This window comes from Lemur catta, chromosome 7 (assembly GCF_020740605.2).
Source record: "Lemur catta isolate mLemCat1 chromosome 7, mLemCat1.pri, whole genome shotgun sequence".
Classification (NCBI taxonomy): domain Eukaryota; kingdom Metazoa; phylum Chordata; class Mammalia; order Primates; family Lemuridae; genus Lemur; species Lemur catta.
The window spans coordinates 69,524,341-69,549,046 of NC_059134.1; the positions used below are offsets into that span (position 1 = coordinate 69,524,341).

General features: G+C 31.7%; 1 protein-coding gene across 2 annotated transcripts in view; it reads left to right on the top strand.

The window, feature by feature from the left end:
* PDE3B (phosphodiesterase 3B) overlaps window positions 1-24,706 on the top strand; it is a 123,687-nt gene that overhangs the window by 73,618 nt on the left and 25,363 nt on the right. For both annotated transcript variants that reach the window (XM_045557586.1, XM_045557587.1), the window contains exons 3-10: window positions 254-502; window positions 2,941-3,080; window positions 7,729-7,835; window positions 14,160-14,370; window positions 15,134-15,207; window positions 21,097-21,245; window positions 22,044-22,181; window positions 23,137-23,248. In XM_045557586.1, the coding sequence (XP_045413542.1) occupies window positions 254-502; window positions 2,941-3,080; window positions 7,729-7,835; window positions 14,160-14,370; window positions 15,134-15,207; window positions 21,097-21,245; window positions 22,044-22,181; window positions 23,137-23,248 (1,180 nt within the window). The remainder of the gene's footprint in view (window positions 1-253; window positions 503-2,940; window positions 3,081-7,728; window positions 7,836-14,159; window positions 14,371-15,133; window positions 15,208-21,096; window positions 21,246-22,043; window positions 22,182-23,136; window positions 23,249-24,706) is intronic.

The following is a 24,706-nucleotide window of genomic DNA, read 5'->3' on the forward strand; positions in this document are numbered from 1 at the left end:
AAATAGGCTAATGAAAAATAAAGATAAAATTAAATTTCACAGTATCTGCTACATCTATATCAAAAATTTTAAAGTTAGAATTATTCCATTTGTTTTATCATTTATGCTGTGTGTAAATGAATGAAAATTTATATTTAAAAGGATTAAATTACTTGGATATTATTGATTTAAAGTAGAGTAGATTTATTTTTGTTTTTGCAAATGAGTAAGTTTTTCTTAAATTTTAAAAAATTTTATTCTCTTTCCTTTCTAGAATTCTGGAGGTGGAAATGGAGTTGATCTTTCAGTGCTAAATGAGGCTCGCAATATGGTGTCAGAGCTTCTGATTGATCCAAGCCTTTCCCCACAAGTCATTTCTTCCCTACAGAGCATCAGTAGCTTGATGGGTGCTTTCTCAGGTTCCTGTAGGCCAAAGATTAATCCTCTCACACCATTCCCTGGATTTTACCCCTGCTCTGAAATGGAGGACCCAGCTGAGAAAGGGGATCGAAAACTCCACAAGGTCAAAATACAGTAATCAGTCAGCCCTATTTATCACATTCAATTATGTTTTCAAATTAAAACTGCTCCTTTAAGTCTTATATAAAATACAGTTTTCCTTTCGAGGACCAGACATTATATCGAATTGCTTGGGACTTTAGTGGCAGTTCTAAGTTCAGATAATTCTAGATGAGTATTCAGTTTTTGTTTTAAATAACATTGCTGTAATTAGCAGTTACAATTTAAATGGTTGCAATTATTTATTATCATTGTTTTTGTTAAGAAGTAAAGAACAACAAGCAAATTTAGTTCCAGGCTTGAACAACAAACTAGTAGTAAGATCATGTTATTATTATAATTAATCTGTTTTATTCTTTAGAGTCTAGGAATTGTTCTTGTTGAGCTAAGAAGAAATTATGATATTCTTTTTATGAATTATATAGCTTTATTTAAAAATGATTTTTACATTTTTTTAAACCTTGTTTTTCCCCCTCTTACCCATTGGAGATTACTATAGCCCAATAGGCATTGATTTTTCCATTATTAGATAAAGGATTAATTTCTCTTTAAATATTAATATTTTAAAATAGCATTTTTTTTAGAAAATAGTAAATACTGTTGTAAATAGGTATACATTATGCCTTTTCAGAGTGCTTTTACTTGTTTTATTTAACTATTATCAATATTTTCACCAATAACTAAAATGATAAAACTTTAAAACTAGAAATATTTTAGAGATTATTCTAGTTCAACTACTTTATTACAGGTAAGGAAACTAACCAAGAGAAGATGAAATTCAAATCAGTTAACTTTGTTAATTGTGCATTTAGAACTTAAAAAAAGGTAAATATTGTTTTTGGAAGGATTTTGATCATCCATTTTATTTTATCAGTTCTCAGCATTAGGTTTAGAAATGTTGATAAATTAGGCAAACCCAATTAGGACAAAAGGATTTGAAAATTATTTATGACAATCTAGCTCATAGGTAGTTATGTGATTTTTTTATTTTTTAAAAGTTTATATTGGTAATACTTGCATTAGTCAAAACCCAATTCACAATAGTACTTGGTTATACAACTTTTTTTTAGCACTGTACCTTATAAGAAAGAGATTAATCAAAAGCATCCAAGAGGGATAGCAATAAACCATCAATAAAATAACTATTATATTCTTGAGTTAGTTTTGATGTGTTGCTCATCCTTTGCATTTTCTATTGACATTTGGAGCTCAGGACAGTGATTTTTTAAAATAGTAATTCTTAAAAATGAGTGTAAAAATCATGTTGATGTCATTATTATGTTTGTTACTATGTTTACTGTGTAGAAAACTGTACTGGTACATTTTAGGAACATTTTAAACATAATATTAATTAAACAGGATGCCTAAACGCCTCATTTCCTGAGCATTGTAGTTAATCAGAGTTATTTTGGGCGCTGGAATCTACTGATACGTATAAGAACCAGGAAGTAACCCTTATTCCTTTGTGTTCTTTAAATTCCTTACTAGAATTTCATATTTAATTTATCTCTGCTTTTGGAAAAGCATATAAAAAGCCTGATGTTACTTCTGAAAAGAGCAACAGTATTTATGAAAAAAAACAATTAGTAGGCAAAAGGGAGTAGGGACAGATAATTTAATATAAATATCTTATATGTGTGTTAAGAACTAAGAAAAATTATATGAACCTAAATTATAGTCAACAAGGATTATGTTACACAAAGAACTTTTTCACTGTAGGTCTAACTACAATGAACCTTTACAAAATTAGCAGCATCCTTGGGAAAACTTAAATATAACAGATATTTATTTTTCTGAGATTGTTGCAATGTCTGCTGATAGAGAAAATTCAGTAAAAGCAGAAACTGTAAATCTCAGTAAAACACCTATTCACAATGGTCAAAATGGAATAGTATCATTAATTTAACATTTGGATTGAGAATATTTTTGAAAATTAGGGTAAAATATTAACACTAAAGGTGTTCTGTATTTCATTTAATCATCAATTCACAAGGAAACTTAGAATTCTGCAGTTTATCCAGATTAACGGCTATGTGCATTAGATAGTATTGTGCTGAAAATATTAAAAAACTAGCATACAGAGCTGATCATCCCCAATTCTAAATTTGTTCTCTGAAGTTGATTTTCAGGGTAAATCTTGCATATCTACTTTTTAAAATGCCAGTTGTTTCTTTCTCATGAAACTAGGATTTAAATGTGTGAAAGAAAAAATCTAGTTAAAATTGTAGAGAGTTCAGTTTAGTAGGAGAAAGATAAATAGAACGACAGTATAGAATGTACAATTTGGATTAAATTGACCAATTTCAGAATAAGATGTTCTTCTGTTTCTCCTGTACATGTTAAAAATATACTTTGTATTGCTATTTCTTTGTGCCATCGTTAATGTTGCCTATACAGCATATTTTGGGTGACAGTTTTAACCATCGTTAAATTATTCAACAGGGACTAAATAGCAGGAATAGTTTACCAACTCCACAGCTGAGGAGGAGCTCAGGAACTTCAGGATTGCCACCTATTGAGCAGTCTTCAAGGTGGGAACGCAATATAGCCAAAAGGCCTCACCAAGAATTTGGCGTTTCAAGGTAAAATCTCCAGAGCCTTAAAAAGAAAAAAACAAAAAACCCTGAAACTAATGTATCTACTTAGATTCTGTGAATAAAGTTTGAAATAGTTATAAAAGCAGAAAGGAATGGTTGAAATATTTTAGGTATAGGACAACCTGGGTGGTAATAATATGGTATAATACAGAAACTGATTCTTAAGAAGAAGCTAACATGCCTTCTCTCAAGACTTAGGTAGCTTGAGTACAAAACATGCTAATGCCTTAAAAACATGAGTCAGTGAGATGGTTTAGGGAAACTAGAATCAGTTTAGGACAGGGTACTGGGAAAGCTTTTAAATCCGTAGAAGTGGCCATTACAGGGGCAGTCACCAACCAGTGCATAGGATCCAAAGGTAGGTCAGCAGAATTACTGATTTCTGAAAGGAGGAGCACATTCCCAGGGCTTATCATGGTGGTTAGTTTTAAGGTTACAAGACTCTTTCAAACTCTATTCCTGCTAGAGGCTGAGAGTACTAAGTATACTGTATTTTGTTGAGGCTTTACTTGGAACTAAACAGTGCTAATCCTACAAATGAAAGACATCAGTAACTATATGTAAACGAGGCTGGTAAAATGTAGGAGCTGAAATCTTCTGAATGTAAATATATACATTTACGCTGATAACAAAGTATTTAATACAGTGCTTCATCTTTTGAAAGCCAGGAAAGATATTGATCTCTTGTATGGGTTTATTGTAAGATTCTCTTTAGTCAGTTATCTATGTTAATAAAATTGGAATTAGTGTAAATTCCATGTTAAACCATTCTCTGTTTTTACTGAACATGTGTTGTACAATACTTTTAATTTGAGCTGTATGGTTTCACATTTGAAACAGTAGATGGCAGGATTGGATCTTAGCTATTTATCTGTTAAACTTTAACATTTACATGTGAAATATAATCAGATCATTATAATTTCCCAGATTCTTTTGTGGGTTATTGATTTGAATCTTCTATAATACATTCCAATAGGTAAACTGCTTTTTTATAAAAGAAAAATTGAATGAAATGATGTGTAAAACAGAAGTGAATTGAAGTATGAAGAGTACAGTACAGGAAAATGAGCATTGGTCCAAAGTTTGCCTAAAGCCTGAACATGGTAGTCTTTTTTTTTTTTTTTTGGAATGGAAGCAGGATATAGGGAAGTGAGTGGTGTCAGGAACTGAAAATTTAATAGTATTTCTTAACTATGAGAAGCATTATCTTGAGACTATTGTTGGGTTTTAAAAGGAATGATGAAAATTATTCTGTTTTTTAATCTTTCACACTGATGTAACAGCGTGTATTTGCAGTTAAAGGAATGATTGATACTTTGAGTTTTAGGTCATTTTTATTCTGCTGCCTCAGATAATTGATATTAAAATAGAAAACTAATCTTCAACTCTGAGAAGTGTTCATATAAAGATAAATGTTGGCAGCTTCTATATATTGACTGAACTCATTAAAACAAAATCCATATGCCTCATCAAAGATTTAGAAATTTGAAGATTAAAGTAATTGGTGGTATTATGTACATCTCCTTTGAAGAGACCAGGCTAGATATGGTCTCTTTTCAAAAAGCTGAAGAAGCTAAAGCCTCTCAGTAATAATAAACTTCTGAGTGTACTTTGAACACAGGTGGGGTATGATGGGAATATATGAAGCATTTACAAACACTATTCCTTTTCATATTTAAGTCTCTAGATCAGTGCTGTCCAAATAGAAATTTCTGCAGTGATGGTAATATTTTTATATCTGCACTGTCCAATATGGTACTCCCTAGCTCCATGTGGCTATTCATCATTTGAAATATGTCTAGTATGACTAACGAACCGGATTTTAAATTTCATTTAATTTTCATTAATTTAATTCAAATGTAAAGAGCCATATATATGTGACTATCATGTAGATATATATGTGGCATCCATATTCGTGCAGCTCTAGATTTTTAATGCATGGTAATGTTTCAGTAGCACAAAACTAACAGATTTGTGACTCTGGAATCATCCTTCTTCCCCCCAAGAACAGAAATTTTAATAGGATAATAAACCAACATATGAGCTTTTTATTTTCTAACAAAATGAATTTAAAAAATATTTTTATTATTTCAAAATACTAATTAAGGGAGTACAAGCATTTTTATTACATGGATATTGTGTATAATGCTTAAGTCAGAATAGTGTTAAAAGTCAGAATAGTGTTAATTGTACCCAAGAGGTAAATTTTTATCCCACACCCACCCTTCCATCCTTGCCCTTTTCTTGGTTTCTCATGTCCTTTATATCACTTTGTGCCCGAATACACCCATCTATTAGATCCCACTTATTACTGAGAACATATGGTGTTTGGTTTTCCATTCCTGAGATACTTCACTTAGGATAATGGTCTCTAGTTCCTTCTACATTGCTGCAAATTACATTATTTCATTCCTTTTTATGGCTGAGTAGTACTCCATGGTATATATATATTACATTTTCTTTATCCATTCATGAATTGATGGGCACTTAGGTTGATTCCATATCTTTGCAAATGTGAATTGTGCCGCAGTAAACATTTGAGTGCAGTTGTCTTTTTGATAAAATGTTTCTTTTCCTTTGGGTAGATACCCAGTAGTGGGATTGCTGGATCAAATAGTTTTTTACCTTTAGCTCTTTTAGGAATTGCCATATTGTTTTCCATAGAGTTTGTGCTAGTTTGCCATCCCACCAACAGTATATGAATTTCTTTTTCTCTGCATCCATTGGTTTTTTACTTTTTAATAATGGCCATTCTGACAGGAGTAAAGTAGTATACCTCATTGTGGTTTTAATTTGCATTTCCTTGATGGTTAGTGATGTTGAACATTTTTTCACGTGTTTCTTGGCCATTTTTCTGTCTTCTTTTGAAAAGCTTCTGTTCATGTCTTTTGCCTGTTTTTTGATGGGGTTGTTTTTTTTTCTTGCTGATTTGTTAGCGTTCTTTGTAGATTGTGTTTAATAGTCCTTTGTTGGATGTATAGTTTGTGAATATTTCTCCTATTCTGTGGATTGCTTGTTTGTTGATTATTTCCTTTACTGTGCAGAAGCTTTTTAATTTAAGTTCTATTTATGTATTTTTGTTGTTACTGTATTTGCCTTTGAGGTCTTAGTCATAAATTCTTTGCCTAGAACTTTGTCTAGAAGAGTCTTTCCTATGTTTTCTTCTAGAATTTTTATGGTTTTGTGCCTTAAATTTAAGTCTTTAATCCATCTTGAATTAATTTTTACATATGGTGAGAGATAGGGGTCCTGATTCATTCTTCTGTATGTGAGACTATCCAATTCTCCTGGCACAACTGATGAATAAGATGTCCTGTTCCTAATGTATGTTTTTGTCTCTGTTGTCAAAGATCATTTGGTTGTAATTATATGGTTTTATTTCTGAATTCTCTATTCCTGTGGTCCCCAACCCCTAGACTGTGAACTGGTACTGGTCTGTGGCCTGTTAGGGGCCCGGCTGCAGAGCTCCACCCACCCACAAACCAACCCCACCCCCCACCTCAGTCAGTGGAAAAGCTGTCTTCCACGAAACTTAGTAATGGGAGGTTAGGGTTAGCTCCTCCCAGGATGGAGGCTTTAGCATGGCGATGAGGAAAGTTCACTTGAGTTCATCTATAAGCTGTCAGGGGCTAGTTTTAGCTGTTTGGGTGGCTACAGGCTTCATAGAGTTCTGTAAAAACAAAGAAGCTGAAATACAGGCTGATTGCTCAAGCTGGTTTGATTCCTATAGTCCCCGGAGACCCTCCTTTCTTACTTACCATAATGCCTGTTGTTGCTATTATAATTATTGTTAATATCAACAAAGAAGTTTTAATGGAGTGGTTGCCAACTGATCTGTAATCAAGTACATGCTAAGCTGCTTACAGCTTGCAAAGGCCAATAACAAGGATAAAGTGTAGTGAAAGGAAAATGACTTTATTCCAGAGCTAGCAGTGGAGAAATGGGCAAGGTTTGTGCCTCAAAGAAACCATTTCGAAGTCTTGGGCTGAGGCTAGGGGTTTATGAAGGGAATTTGGTATGGTAGTCAGTATTTGTGAAGAGTGGGAACAGAAAATAATTAAAAACCATACTTTAGGCCAGTGGTTCTCAGTTAGGTCCCTGGGCCAGGAACACTAGAATCATCTAAGGCAGGAAAATTGCTTGAGCTGAGGAGTTTGAGGCTGCAGTGAGCTATGATCGCATCACTGCACTCCAGCATGGGTGACAGAGAGAGACCCTGTCTCTGGGGAAAAAATTTAAAAAGACAACTTCCAGGTGATAATGATAACCTGCCTTAGTCCAGGGATCAGCAAACTATATCCTGTGGACCTAATCTGGTTTATAACCTGTTTTTATAAATAAAATTTAGTTGAAACACAGCCATACCACTTCATTTATTATTGTTTATGAATGCTTTTGTGCTACAATGGCAGAGTTGAATAGTTGCAGCAGACCTTATAGTGTACAAAATGAGAAGTATTTATTATCCAATTCTTTACAGAAAAAGTTTGCTCTCTTCTGCTTTAGGGCTTAGGCACTAGATAGATATCAAAACTCTGAATTTATAAGGATATATTTGCTAATTGAATAAAAGACCACGAAGAAAGACATTTTTTTCATGGTTTTAAGATTCTTAACTTGTTTTCCCTTTCAGTCAAGGATGCTATCTAAATGGGCCTTTTAGTTCAAATCTACTGACAATCCCGAAGCAAAGGTCATCTTCTGTATCACTGACTCACCATATAGGTCTGAGAAGAGCTGGTAAGAAATCAGTCTTTATGATTTAAATATGGGATATCTCAAAGTTTACGGTAGTGTAAATTCTTTTCATTACACATTATAGCTAATTTTGAATACAATTTCATGTGTTGTACGTTAACATGACTAATCAATTTGTGTTGGCTAATAGTTGACCATTTGCTAATTCTTCTAGTAAACACTTTTTGAACATCTACTATGTACCAGGCAGTTTTTTAGGCACTAGGGATTCAGAGATAAAATATAGAACTATTCAACTAACCTGAATATTTGCAGATCCAAAAGAATATATCCTGCTAAGTCATTGCAGTAGAAATTTTCTTTAAATTAAAAGATTATAGAATGCTTCAAAACTTCTTGCCTGAAAGATATTTTACAAATACAACATAGTAATAGCAGAGCAAACTGATATTCTGCTTTTAAAGTACATTATGGCTGATATTAGATGGGTACAGTGGGATATACAAGCACAAAATTCTTTTATACACAACAAAAAATTATTAAACATGTGAAGAGATAGTAAAATGTTACGATAATCAGGAAAAGCAGGCACTAGAAAAAGATCTTCATATATTGTACATGATATTGATGCTGGATCTAACAGTCTTCAAAATAACAATGATATTTTAAAAGAAATAGAAGGAAAGATGGGTAAAATGAATGGATACTTTGAACAGACAACTGAAACACATAGAAAAGAAGTGATGGATGGTCTAGAGCTGAGAAATGCATTTGATTGATTTAGAAGCTTATTTGATAGTTTAAGAGTGTATTGGACACAACAGAAAACAAAAATAGTGAACTTGAAGACAGAGAAATAGAAAATATCCAAACTGAACCGCAGAAAGGGAAAAATACATAAGAACTGAACAAAGTATAAGAAACATACTGGACACAGTCAGAAGTTCTAAAATGTGTGTGAATGAAGTCCCAGAAAGAAGGGAAAGGGAAAAAAAGACAGAATAATTTTCCAAAACTAATAAAAGAAAGCAGCCAATAAATTCATAAAACTCAGTGAATCACAAGCAGGATAAATAGAGAAAATCACAGCTAGACATATCAGTCAAATCCTTTAATTATAAAATAAAGAAAAAAAAATTCAAAAGTAACCAGAAAAAGGTTATTTTCCAGGGAGCAACAATAGTACTGACGATGACTTCTTAATAGCAACTATGGATACCAAGGACAATGGAATGGCATAGTTGAAGTGTTGAAAGAACAAAACTTGTCAACATAGAATTCTTTATCCAATGAAATATACTTGAAAAATTACAGCAAAATAAGACTTTTTTTTCCCAAAGTGTCCTTACCCCTCCACACACAAAATGGTAACCAAGTATAGTGATGTATATGTTAATTACTGTGATCATGGTAATTATTTCACAGTATATGTGCAAATCAGGTCATCATGTTGTATACCTTGAATATTATACAATTTTTGTTGATCAATTATACCTCAGTAAAGCTGGCAAAAATATTTTTACTAAATCAGGTAATAAGCTAGAGAAAAGGACAATTTTTTTTCAAACAAACAAAAGCTGAAAAAATTTGTTGCTGGCAGGCCTACACTACTAAGATTCATAAAGAAAGTTTCTTAGGTAGGGGAGAATGATCCAGATTGAATCAGGAACAAATGAAACTGCAGAAACAAATGAAAAGCACTGGTAATCCTAATTAGGTGGGTAAGTATTTGAAAATATTGATGGGAAAAAGAACAATAATAACCCTCTTGTAGCATTTGTAATATAGGTAGAAGTCAAATGTATGGCAACAGTAGCCTAAAGGGAAAGGAAGGGGTAAATGAACTTAATCTTGCTGTAAGGTACTAGCAATGATTAAGAAGTAATAAAAAGTTCTAATTTAAGAGAGATCAGTATTTTAAAATGTTTATTGTAATATCCAGGGGGACAATTAAAAGAATAATAGAAAAAGATATAACTAAAATGCTAGTAAGGGAGGTAAAATGGCATGATAAAAAAAAAAACTTGAATAATCCAAAAAAACAAAAAGAAACAAAAACAGGAGGCTAAAGTGAAAAATAAATAGCAACATAGTAGATTAAACATGCTATATTACATTAAATATGCACACTAGGGGCAGAGGGAGAGATCTGACCAAAGTTGTTACAGTATATTATCTGAAATGTCTAGTTTTCAATAAAACATTGGACTATACATTCCAATTAAGATACAGAGATTGTCAGACTGAATTAAAAATATAAGACTCAACTACATCCTCTTTATATGAGGCATATTCTAAATATAAGAACAGATAGATCTGATTTCATAGCTATTAAATAAGTGAACTAAAAATTGACAGAGCTAAGGGAGAAATAGACAAGTCCATATTCATATTTGGAGATTTTAACTCTCCACTCCCATTAACTAGTAGAATAGCAGACCAAAATAGTATAGACATATGAAAGATTTAAAAAACATGATCAATAAACTTCAATTAACTGATGATAAAATGCTACACCCAGCCATTTACAGGATGCTTATGTTTTCCAAGGACACCAATTTTATCATAATATAGCATTTGTTTGACCATAGCAAGTCTCAGTGAATTTCAAAGGATTAAAATAATATATAGAAATCAACTTCTGGAATGGCAGAGGGAAGATCTTACTCTCCTGCTAAAAGAAAAAACAAACACACTAAATCAGTCATTTCAAACTCTGGAAGTTACCAAAAGCCAGAGAACAAACTAGAAGTTTTCGATCCAAGAAAACTACTGAACTTTGGTAAGACTGGATTCTGTGACATTTTAATTTGGGGCTATTTTGATCTCCCCCTCTCTCCCCAGCTCAGTGGTACAGTAATCAAAACCTAGCAGCTTTGCAGCCATCAGGTAGGTCTGACCTTCCCTGGAGCTCCCTTAAAAGCATCATCTCTAGAAAACAGTAAATATTTTGTCCAAACTTACAGCTCCCAGGAAAATTTTTATTCCAAAGGTATTGTGGCTATTTGATTTGACTCAGAGCTCAGCTTACCCACCCACAAAAAAGCCGTACCCCCAGGAATTGCCAAAATAATACACCATGACTCTCTGAGGCTATGATTTCAGTTGTGGGAAACAAGAGCTGACTGGGAATTTAAAGGAGATCCTATACATTAGGTGACCATAGCAAACTTTGGAAAGCTCTGACATATTCCTAGGGGTCTTATAGGCTACATACATGTATAAGGCTATGTTCATACTCAAGGAAGATCTGGGAAAGAAGAAGGCCCCATTCATTCACCCATGGCTGACCTTTAGGCCTGCAAAAGCAGGAAATGAAAGCTAAGGCTGTCTTGTAAACTGCCTGAAGTTTGAAGGTGTGTCTTTTCATACAGATTCCTTTTACAAAGGTTAGAAGACCATAGGCAAGAAATTTAAAGAAATCTGATTGACCATTGGCTGACTTTTAAATTATATTGACCCAGGGATGACTCTTAGGAAGCCAAACTTAAAAATAAAATTTACTTAAAAAAACAAAAAGGCTAGTGGAGAACTAAGTGGTTGCATACTGCAGAGAAAACAGAATCTACAAAATTAGTCCAGGAAAGTCACTAAACAAATAATCAGAAAGAAGTAAACAAACACAAAACCAACAACATAATAAGCCTTGGATGGGGGAGGGATCTGATACCAGAGATGTTATAATATTTTATCTAAAATGTTCAATTTTCAACAAAAATTTATGAAACATGCAAAGATAGAAGAAAATTTTGCCTTGTACACAAGGGAAAAAATAGCCAACAGAAAATTTCTCTGAGGTTCTTGGATTTTGGACTTAAATAGACAAAGACTGTAAATCTGCCTTTATAAATATGTTTAAAGAACCAGAGGAAACCATATCCGAAATATTTAAGAAGAGTGTGACAACAGTGTCTCACCAAAGAGAATATATGTAATTAGAAATTATGACATAAAGTTATAACATTATTTTAATAAATATAAAATAATTGTCACTTCTACTCAATATTGGATTGTAGGTTCTAACTAAAGCAATTAGGTAAAAAGAATAAAAGGAAGAAGTAGAACTGTATTTGCAAATGGCATGATCTTGTGTATATAAAATGCTAAGAAATTTACTGAAACATAATATAACCAATAAGCAAATTCATCAATGTAGCAGGGTATACAAAAATCCATTTTATTTCTATGCACTAACAATGAGCAATCCCAAACTGAAGTTAAGAAAATAATTTCATTTACCATTAGCATCAGAAAATACTTTGAAATAAATGTAACAAAACAATGCCAAGCCTTTAAATGAAAATATAAAACATTGTTGAAAGAAATTAAAGAAGACCTAAGTAACTGGAAAGATGTTCCATGTTCATGGATTAAAAGATTTAATATGGTTAAGATGGCAATATTCCCCTTAGTGTTCTAGATTCAACATAGTCTTTATAAAAATTTGACCTGATTGTTTTCAGAAATTGACAATCTAATGCTAAAATTCATATGGACTTGCAAGGGCTCCAGAATAGCCAAAAGAGTTCTTTAATAAAAATGAAGAAAAAAGTTGGAAGATTCATACTTCCAAATTTTAAAACTTACTGCCACGCTATAGTAATCAAGACAGTATGGTACTAGCATAAGGATATTTCAATTCAATAGAATAGAGTTGTGAGTCCAGAGATAAACCTTTACATTTATGGGCAAGTGATTTTCAGCAAGGATGCCAGGATAATTCAATGAGGAATAAATAGTGATTTCAACAGATGGTGTTAGGACAAGTGCATATGTATTTGTCCTAGCAAAAGAATGAATACTCTCACTGTACTCAAAAATTAATTCAAATTACATCATAGATTCAAATATAAATGTCAAAGCTATAAGAGATAACAAATGTCGGCAAGGGTGTGGAGAAAAGGGAACCCTTTTACACTGTTGGGAATGCAAACGGTGCAGCCATTATGGAAAACAGTATGAAGGTTTCTCAAAAAATTAAAGAAAAAATTGCCATATGACCCAGCAATTTTTCTTCTGGATATATACCCAAAGGAAGTGGAAAAAACACCTCATAGAGATCTCTGCATTCCCATGCTCATTGAAGTATTCACAATAGCCAAACTATGCAAACAACCTGACTGTTCATTGGTGGATGAATGGGTAAAGAAAATGTGGTATATATGCAAAATGGAATGCTATTCAGCCTTAATGAATAAAGAGATCCTGTCATTTGTGATAGCATGGATAAACCTAGAGGACATTATGCTAAGTGAAATAAGTCAAACACAGAAGGAAAAATACTACATGAGCTCTATTACATGGGAATCTAAAAAAGAAAGTTGAATACATAGAAACAGGGAGTAGAGTGGTGGTTACCAGGAGCTGGGGCAGGGTTGGTGGAAATGAGGAGATGTAGGTCAAATGGTACAAAGTTGTAGATATATAGGATGAATAAGTACAGAGGTCTAATGTACAGCATGAGGACTATAGTTAATAATATTTTATTGTATACTGGAAATTTGCTAAGAGAATAGATTTTAGGTCCTCTTACCACACACACACACACAAACACACGTAAAGTAACTGTGAGATGATGAATATGTTAATTTGCTTGACTGTGGTAACCATTTCTCTATGTATGTGTATAGCAAAACATCATGTTCTACACCCTAAATATATACAATACAGTACAATAAAAAAATAGTGCCTCTGGGGAGGCCTCAGTCTTTTCTCTTAAGGCTTTAAACTGCTTAGATGAGGCCCACACATATCACTGGGATAGTATCTTTTTCTTCATTGTGAAATCCAGCACATTTCCAGCATATAATAGTCTTTCAAATACTTGTTGAGTGAGTGAATGAGCTGGAAATATTTGGATGCAGTTTGTAAAGGGTCTGCCACTGTGTTAGCATACAATTTTAGCATATCCTCAACTTGCTTAATGCTATTAAGAACTTTAGTTTTTCAATAAAGTTGAATTTTACTGAATTGAAAAAAATTCAGTAAAATTTGGTAGAGTTGCTTTGCTTATGTAGATAATCAAGCTAGTAGGGACACAAAATGTGAAAGATAAGACCAATATGAATTAGGATAATTTGTGCCAGGCAGTATGTACATTCTAGTCAGACTCTTACTATTTATTTACCTGTTGTGTGCTATTCTGCCAGTTGTTTACTCAACAGTCATTGATGTTGATAAATATGACAAATCTTGCTTAAATTCCTAGAATGTCTTGAAGCCCCATGTAGAAATTGATTATATCATTTAATTGTAAATACTTTGCTTTCTTTAAAGAAGGAAAATGTTCTTTATAAAAACACAGACATATATAATAAACACATATATATATATTTATTTATCTGTCTTCTCTCTTAATTTTTTAAGGTGCTTTATCCAGCCTGAATCCTGTGAATTCTCCCAGCCATGGACTAATGTCTGCTGGCTCTCTAACTAATCGATCACCTATAGAATTTCCTGATACTGCTGATTTTTTTAATAAGCCAAGTGTTATTTTACACAGATCTCTGGGCAGTGTACCTAATACACCAGATTTGTATCAGCAGTTTAGAAATTCTGATAGCAATCTGTGTAACAGGTAAGTTTCCCAACTGTTTATTATTTCTGTTTCAAAATGTAAGTTACAGTAAGTCCTCAACATCATTGATAGGTTCTTGGATGCTGCAACTTTAACCTAAATGACCTATAATGAAACCAATTTTTTTCTCATCAATGTTTTAATGAAATGACATTATTCAAGGATCTTCTGTAAGTCACTCCGCTTACAGTCTCAATTTTCAAGAACCTATCAATGACATTATATGAGAAAGTACTGTATTTTAATAAAATATTAATATTACCAGTTTTCTAGTTCTGTCTTATAACTAGATGATGGATTAAAGAGATATCCTCTTCTTAATCTAGTAGTTTTTATTCTAAATAAACCTTTTCTTATTTCAGTGCTATTATTAATTTTCTAATTAAATGGTCTCCATCTGAAGTGAAATATAATAGTATTCTACTCATCATAAGATATCAGTAAATATTGAGAGAATTATTTTAGTATACACTACTTTAGTGTCTATTCATAATACCAGTTCATATGGTGCTTAATCTCCTTTCTGCTTTGATAGTAATAAGAGTTTACCTCAGACCTCAATGTTGACTTTGAAAAATGTGTTATTTCCTTCAGGGACACACAGATGCTTTCTAGGATAAAGCCTTTTAAGTTTATAGAGATTGGAATATTAGCATGTGTTGTGCTTGGGATCTTGATTAAAATTTAAGCAGATTTTCTAATTATGGCTAGGTAAAAAAATTACCTCATTTATCATATATATTTATCTATTTTATTCTACAAGCTGTGGACATCAAATACTGAAATATGTTTCAACATCTGAATCAGATGGTACAGAATGCCACAGTGGAAAATCAGGTGAGATTGCAAAAGTCATATATTTGAGTTTAAGAGCAATTTCTTACAATGTTTTTTAGAATGGACAAATGATTGAGTTTAATTTCAGTTTATCCATCTTTAAAATAAATATTATAATATTTTTACCTATATCACAGAGAAATTATTAAGAACAAATTATAAATAATAGATGGTGAAAGTATCTTGAAGAATAAAAATGTGTTGTACAAATGAATGTAGTCTTCTTAGTTTATGGCTAGTGTTCATAAATAGTGAAATTATTTATTTTAACACAAATTTATACTACACAGTCTAAGCCTAGATATATTTGCATAAATTTTTTATGGCATAGAGAGGAGTTATTTTAAAATCTGGTCAGTTATATCATTCTGAAACACTTTATATCCTCAAACAAGAAATATTGTTGATAAAATTATAGTTGTTTTATAACCTTAAAAAACTGATGATGCAAAACTACCAGTAATAATTAACCAGGTAACTCAGACCAACATTCTCCCTAAGGGCAGCTACAAAAACTGGACAAGTTATTTTTTTAAAAGTCTACTTGAAGCCATTCAAGAACTAACAAGCTCCTAAGAATTACCAGTACAAGATCTAGAGGAGAATAAAAGTCCAAGAACGTGAGCCTGGAGTTTGAGGCTACCAATAGGGTATGTGCTGATTCCAGAGGGGCCAATGACTAATAGGATGAACAGTTTTTTTAGTAGCTTCATGGGAGTAGGGAGACAGAGATTGGAGTTAAAGGCTTGCCATGGCAGGGATAACTTGGTAAACTCTGAAGTGTTGCACCCTAGGAAAAAAGCTAAGCCAGAAATAGGCCCTTTCAGGGATTACCAAGCTCATATCCCTTCACATACCACAAAATCCACCCTTTTAAAGTGTGCAGTTTAATAGGGCTTTATTGGTTGTTTTTTACATTTAATGGGTTGTTAAAAAGGAAAAAAGAAGACTAGTCTTTCACAAACTCTTCCAAAAAAAAAGAAGAGGGAAAACTTCCCAACTCATTGCATGAGACCCTGACATCATAACCAGACAAAAGCAGCACAAGAAAACTACAGACCAATATTTCTAAATCCTTTGTTAAGGATTTCAAAAATCCTTAACAAAATACTAGCAAACTGAATCCAGCAATGTTAAAAGGTCACATTATGACCAAGTGGTATTTATCTCAGGAATGCAAAAGTGGCTGAACATTAGGAAATCAGTCAATGTAATACACCACAGTAATAGAATAAAAACCACATAATAATCTCGATAGATGCAGAAAAAGTACTTGACAAAATTCAACACTCTTTTGTGATAAAAACATTCAAACTAGTAGTAGCAGAGAAGTTCCTCAATCTGATAAAGGGTATCTTTGGAAAACACACAGTAACCATCCTTAATGAAGAAAGATTGGTATTTTCTCCCTAAGATTAAGAATAAGATAAGGATTTTTGCTCTCAGCACTTCTATTCAACATTGTACCAGAGAGTCTAGCCAGGGAAATTAGAAAGAAAATAAATAAATAAATAAAGCCATCCAGAATTTAAAGAAAGAAATAAAACTGTTCCTATTTACAAATAATATGATCCTTTGCATAGAAAATCCCAAAGAATACACACACACACTACTACAACCAAGAAGCAAGTTTAGCAAAATCACAAGATACAAGATCAGTATACAGAAATCAATTATATTTCTGTATATTAGCAATGAACCATTGTAAATTGAAATTAAGAGGACCTTTTCCATTCATATAGTATCAAAAAGAATAAGTAGTTGGAATAAACTTAACCAAAGAAGTGTAAGATTTATACACTGAAGGCTGTAAAACATTGCTGAGAGAAATTAGAGAAAATATAAATAAATTGAGAGGCAATTTGATAGTTATGGATTGGAAGACTCAGTATTGTCAACATGGTAATTCTTCCAAATTGAGCTATAAATTCAAGTAATCCTTCTCAAATTCCAGCAGGCTTTTTTTGGGGGGAGGGGGTAGAAATTGACAAGTTGGTGTTAAAATTTGTATGGAAATACAAATGACTCTCAATAGCCAAAACAAATTTGAAAAAGAACAAATTTGGAGGACTTTCACTACTTGATTTGAAAACTTATTATAAAGCCACTATAATTAAGACATTGTGGTACTGGCACAGAGAAGAGCTTATAAATCAGTGGAAGAGAACTGAGAGTCCAAAGGAAAATTCTTGCATTTGTAGTCAATGGACTTTTGACAAAGAAGCCAAGACAATTCAAAAGAGAAAGGATAGTTTTTTTTTTTCAACAAATGGTTCCAGGACAATTAGATATCCATCTGCCAGAACTTGGATCCTTACCTCACCACATACACAAAAATTGACTCAAAGTAGATCATAACCTAAGTGTAAGAACTAAAACCATGAAACTTCTGGAAGAAAATATAGGACAGAGTCTTTCTGACCTTGGGTGAGTAAAGCATTCTTAGATAGGATACTGAAAGCACAATTTATGAAAGAAGAAAAAATGATAAATTGGGTTTTAGCAAAAATTTAAAATTCTGCATTTCAAAAGACACCAGTAAGAAAATGAAAAGATAAACCGCACACTGAGAGAAAATATTTGCAATTATAAATCTGATTAAGGACTTATATCCACAATATATAAAGAACTCTTACAACTCAATGAGTCAAACTACTCAGTTAAAATATGGACAAAAGATTTTAGATATTTTGGTGAAAGTAATTTGGAGGAGGTAAATGGATGAGTAACTAAAACATGAACAGATGATAAACATCATTAATCATTAGGGAAATAAAAGTTAATACTACATTGAAATACTGCTACACTTAAACTAGTATAGTTATAATCAAAAGACAGTCAGTCTAACAGTATTAAGTGCTGACAAGGATGCAGAGAAATTGAGACCCTTGTGCAATGCTGATGGGAATGTAAAATGGTATAGCCACTTTCAAAAACATTTTGGCAGTATTTTTGAAGGCTAAGTTCTAAACACATAAATTTACCATATAACGTAGCAATACCACAGCTAAAAATCTACCCAAGAGAAAACATATGAGCACTTAGAGAAAAGTATGTGAATGCTTATAACATATTCATGATAGTGCAAACCTGGAAACAATGTAAATATCCATCAACTTGTAAATGAATAAACATCATATGATATATACTTACAATTGAATTCTATTTAGCAATTAAAGGAACTAACTTCTGATACATGCTGCAACAGGGATGAACTTTAAACATTATTCTAAGTAAAAGATGCCAGACTCAAAAGATTATGTATTACATGATTACATTTATACAAAATTCTCAAAAGGCAAATTTATAGAGATGATAATCAGAACAGTTGTTGCCTAAGGTGAGAATAGGGATTAACCATAATCGGTCATAAGGGAACATTTTGGGTTGAGAATGTCTAAAACTGGATTGGCATGATGGTTGCATAACTGTAAATTTACTAAAATTGTAATTGGCTGAATGTTTATGTTCCCCTCAAATTCATGTCAAAATCCTAACCCACAATGTGATGGTATTAGGAGGTGGGGCCTTTCAGAGGTAATTAGGTCATGAAGGTGGAGTCCTGATGAATGGGATTAGTTCCCTTGTAAAAGGGACTCCAGAAAGCTCTCTAGCCCTCTTTTCTACCATGTGAAGATGCAATGAGAACTTGGTAGTTGCAGACTGAAACAGGACTCTTAGCAGAACCTGACCATGCTGGCACCCTAATCTCAGACTTCCAGCCTCTATGACTGTGAGAAATAAATTTCTATTTTTTATAAACCACCTAGTCTATGATACTCTGTTATAGCATCCCAAACTAAGGCAATTTACAATGAGTACATTTTAATGGTATGTAAGTATCCTCAATAAAGCTTTTTAAAAAGAATAACAATGTATTAAGTCTCATAGTTCTGTGGGTTGACTTGTCTCAGCTGGGATATTCTCACTTGAAGACTTTATTGTAATTGCAGTCAATTTTTGGCCAGAGCATCAGTCATCTGCAGTCAATGCTCTACCACTGAGCTATACCCCAGCAACAGTCATCTGAAAGATTGATTGGGCTGAATTTCCGAGATACGTTACTCATGTGCCTGTTAGCTATTGACCAGTCCATCTAAATATGGCCGCTCCATTGGCATCTTCCAATTTGTTGGCTGTATTCCTAGAGAAGAGGAAGTGGAAGCTGCCAGTCCAATTAATGGCTTAATGCAGAACAAAGTGTCAGTTCTGTTAATCAGAGCAATCATGAGGCCTGTTGAGATTTGAGGTAGTTGTTAAATAAAGGCACTCTCTTGATGGAGGAGTGGTAAGAATTCATTTCAGAAAAGTGTGTGGGATAAGAGATAGTGCTGCAGGCATCTTTGGAAAAGAAATGCTACATTTGTCTCAACTGTTTTTATTATCCATAAGATATAGTTATTAGGAATTCATATCACGAAAAAATAAATTATGTAATATACTTCAAATGCCAGCAATTTTTAGATTAACTGCTATTTTAGAATATCATTGTAGTTACTGCCTTAACTTACAAAGAGTACTTGAATATTCTAAATTTCATTTCTTAAAATAAATGTTTTTCAGTTGGAAAAATTATTTTTCCAACCATAATACTTCCTGATCATCATCAATTAATGATTTTTTTATATATTCAATTTATTAGATTCAGATATAACTAACATTTATTGATAACCTATTATGTGTAACATCTAGCAATAGGGGTATCATCATCCACTTTATACTAGGGGAAAAAGCTTACCATTATTAAGTACAAAAATCAAGGTTTGAACCTAGTTCTTCTGAAACTCAATTCCAGTGACTACTCTTAAGAACTCTCTTTACTAAAGAAAAAACCCCAAATTTTAAAAATTCTACATGTTGGAAAGTACACAGATCATGAGTCTATAGTTTGGTGAATTTTCATACACTGTACTATCAGCACCCAGATCAAGAAACAAAATATGACCAGTACCTCAAAATTACCTTTTATGTCCCCTTGCAGCCATATTCTCCAAAGACAATGATCTTCCTTTCTTTCAATACTCGTATGTATCAGTTTTCATATGCTTTTAAGCTTTTCATAAAGAAAATCACAGAATATGTACCTTTGTGCCTGGCTTCCTTCAGGGAGCATTAATATATATATATAATATATATTAATATGTATAAGAATCATTCATACTGTAGTCAATACATATTAATTAATATAATATATAAGAACCATCAATATATATATAAGAACCATTCATACTGTAGTTCATTCTCTTTGTTCTGTAATGTTCAGTTGTGTGAATATATACACACTTTATTTATTTATTCTACTACTTATGGATTTGGGGAAAGTTCCCTATTTAGGGTATTACAAATAGAATGAATATGAATGTTTACTAACATGTGAATGAATACTATTCATCTACCAATGCTGCTCCCTTTTTCCATGTGATTGGAGAAAAATAATATTATTAATCACATTGTCAGAGAAATAACTTACATGATATTCTGGTTTAAGTTTTGTTATGTGGCTTAATCTCATTTACTTATAATTATGAATTTAGAGTTTTTATATTTAAAACTCAGAGATGTTAGAAACTGTTTACATAAAATTGATAAGAAAATTTCTATTGATAGGGACTGACTTTTTCTGTTTCTCGCTTTTATAAAGAATATCCACTCTTCTTCTCTTTCATCCATAAGTAGATATGTAAAATGAGTCTAACACTGGAAATGTGTGTGTTGCCTAAGAACAAGGTACCTGGGCAAAATAGTCCAGCAAGATACAACTTAATTAAGATGGAACTTTGTTATGGTTCACTTTATCTGAATATTTTTCACACGTAACCATTTTTATTGTAGAACTGTACACATAAGGCAAATTTTATTCCTATTTATTACTATACATTTTTTTGAAAGGTGAAGAAGAAAACATTTTCTCAAAAGAATCATTTAACCTTATGGAAACTCCACAAGAAGAGGAAACAGAGAAGAGAGACTGCAGAAAATTATTTTTAGAAGGTGATAATCGCCTACCAGAAGAGGCACAGAATGAACAGCAACCAAATGTAAAAGATAAACTTTCAATATGATTATGTTAAGGTGAAATATAATACTAGTTAGTACTGGTTTCATTATTTTTGCCCAGAACAAGATTTTTAATGTAATGGTATTTAAATTTTTATTAACTGAGAAATTACTATAACTGAGATATTGCTTGGACTCCAAATAATACAGTATTTGTTCTAAACCTGTTAAGAGCAACAAATAGCCTTCATTTTTAAATGGATACATTTTATTTATTTCATTGTAGATATATTATTTTCTATTCTGATAGTTTCTTAATTGTATATTTTAAAGTATAGAAAACATGTACACAGTTATTAAAAACAATGAAAATAATTACTTATAATAGCAATATATTTTTATTCTTAAAGTTAAAAATTTAAGCTTTTCGGAAAAAAACACCCATCCATTTCTTTTGGCAAGTTATCTTGGTCATAAATGCCCCTGTAAGGATATAAGTTTTTTCTCTTACCCTTTGATACCTATAACTTCTAAAAAGAAAATAATGGATTTTAGATTTGGGTAGTGATTTGGAAATATAATGTTTTTATAAGAGTAATGTAAGAAGGTTAATAAGTCTTCTTATAACCAGGAGACATGTTTATAGTTGTCTAAAGATAGCATTCTACAAAGAGAAGAAGTAGGAAGTACAGATAAAAGTGTATTTGAAAATAACCATTACACACAACGGTACTGACCTTTTTCAAATAAATGTTCAATTTTAAGTGTTCTCATTTAGATATGAGTTTAACAATATTTATAAATGGTAAAATAAAGTTGTTGTCTTCCTGCATGTGCAGGTTGAACAGGAAATATCACTGGACTGGATTTTAGTAGAAGATTATCACTCATTAATAGAAAAGATGAGCAACTGGAATTTTCAAATTTTTGAACTTGTAGAAAAGATGGGAGAAAAATCTGGAAGGATTCTCAGTCAGGTTTGTTTTCAAATCTCTACTTTTTTACTGTAAATTAATTTTTTCTCAAGTCTTTATAAAAATCAAAATCTAAATATCATAATATTGCTTTAGGCATTCATTCAACAATGACATTGTTCATTGAATTATTTATTTTTCATAAAACCCAAATATATATAAAATAATTCTATATTACATATAATATTATATATAGATTATACAATTACATATATAAATGAAAAATGTATTTGACCATATTAATGGTTTTTAATTTAGGCTAAAGAAGTAATAAAGATTTATATTTTCTTGAATTTTGAGGTTGAAAGAACATGAAAGTGATCTAGTTCTAACCACTAAAACTGATGCTTCATTTTTTTCACTTGCCTATTCTTTACCTAAGGCCAGATGATTCATTTCATGCTAGAACCATGGAAATATGCTTCCATTTTACCACTTTGACTCAAGTATCTATCTGATAGATCCATATAACAGCATTGGATTAACATTCCCAAAATATCACTCTCGTTAATTACTTTAATGTCTTATTTATGAAATGCAAAAACATAAGGATAAATTATGTAGAAGACATGTAAGTTCATCTCATTGACATCCTTAAAGAGAAAAATGTGATAAATATGATACTGTTCTGACTTTTTTTAACACCTAGGCTAGGACTAGAATAGAATTCACATGCCCTTTAGTAAATTATGAATAAATAGCTAAAGAGAAAAATGGAAAAATTTTAAAATTGAGACATAGTATGTGTGGTAAGCCTTTTTTCGTTTTCAGGGGCTTTAGGGTGATGTTCTTCTTTATTTTTTGGAAAGAATTATTTCTAGGAAAGTTTTTAATGAATTATTAACTCTAAGGCATACACATGGTTAACATTCTTAAATGCAAATCACAAAAACATTATACTCAGCTACAAGTGGGAATTCTGATTTTCAAAGTGAACTTTATTTTAATTGACATTTAGGTCATGTACACCTTATTTCAAGACACTGGTTTATTGGACATATTTAAAATTCCCACTCAACAATTTGTGAAGTATTTTTGTGCATTAGAAGATGGCTATCGAGACATTCCTTGTAAGTATTAACATCTTATTATTTAAGTACAAGTAATGCTGATTTTGAAACTCTTTATTATCTTTCTCTTTAGTTGGTCCCTTAAACACTTTTAAAACTACATGTTTGGAAAATTTTTAAGTAAAGATTTAAAAGAAAATCTGTATTATGCTAGCTAGAGTTAACTGACTACTGTTAACATATTAGTATATATCTTTCAAGAATTTCTTCTTCTATAAATTTATTTTTTGTAAAGGGGATCATAATATTGGTATATATTTATAATCTGCTTTTTCACCTAATTTATATATTAATAGTTAATATATAATTCATATATTAAAATCTTTGTATGTTAATAATTATTTGTCTTAGCTTTTTAAATGTTTGGTAATATTAAGTCAGTCAAGAGTTTCAGAAAATTCTCCACTTTAAAAGTATTTAAAATTTATCCGTAGAATTTCTATACTTAAATACATTGTGATTTATGGAATAATTTTTAATAACTGATTTTATGATTGACTATAATTTGAGTTTCATATTAGGAAAAGATAGGGCTTCTTTATGTATAGTCTACAATATCACTCCTTATGGACACATTATTTGGGAAATCAATGATATAAATATCTTTAGTGTTCATAAAAATTATTTAATTTTTCTTACATTGGCATAACTCATTAATAATGTTTAATAATTTAAGGTGAGTTATATATACTATTATTTCCACTTATAAATTATACATTTCAAAAAGTGGTTGAATTTTATAAATGCAATATAGGGATACATTAAGATGGAATGTAAGGGAAGCAGAATGGAAAGAAATGTGTTAAGGAGTCTTCAGTGTCACCTTCAGTTAGGATATATTCGTTAAGAAAACCAAATCTGGACCTAACTTTTCTTAACTTTAGTTTAGAAATTTGTAAATGGAAATGTTAATAGTACCTACTCCACAGGGAGTGATAATAATATAATAATAATTCATGCAAAGCATATATTAGAATTCATGATACATAGTATATGGTCAATAAAAGATGATGATTATATTATTAATAATTAAGCTCCTAGTGGATTGACATCATGTGATGTCTATAGCCTGAACATTTAGTATTGTATTATCTACTCATGCTATCTTGTAGGTATTCATTAAATATTTGTTGAAGTGTTGAATTTTTATTGGATATCTGCTATGACTATAATCATTAGTTTCACCTAGGTTGTCTTATTTAATCTGTTGGAAAGGTTGTATTATCTACCTTTTATGGATGAGAAGTAAACTGTAAAAGATCTTTCCCAAAATCATAAAACTAGATACCAAAGCTGGGTTTCAGTTCTAGGTCTGTCTGACTACTAAAACCTATACTCTTTATACTATATCATATTGCCTTTTCACATAGTGGAATTTCAGTAAACCAATGTTTTATTGATCATATACTATGTGTCAGACACTGTTCTGGATGCTTTCACATATCATTTATCATTTAA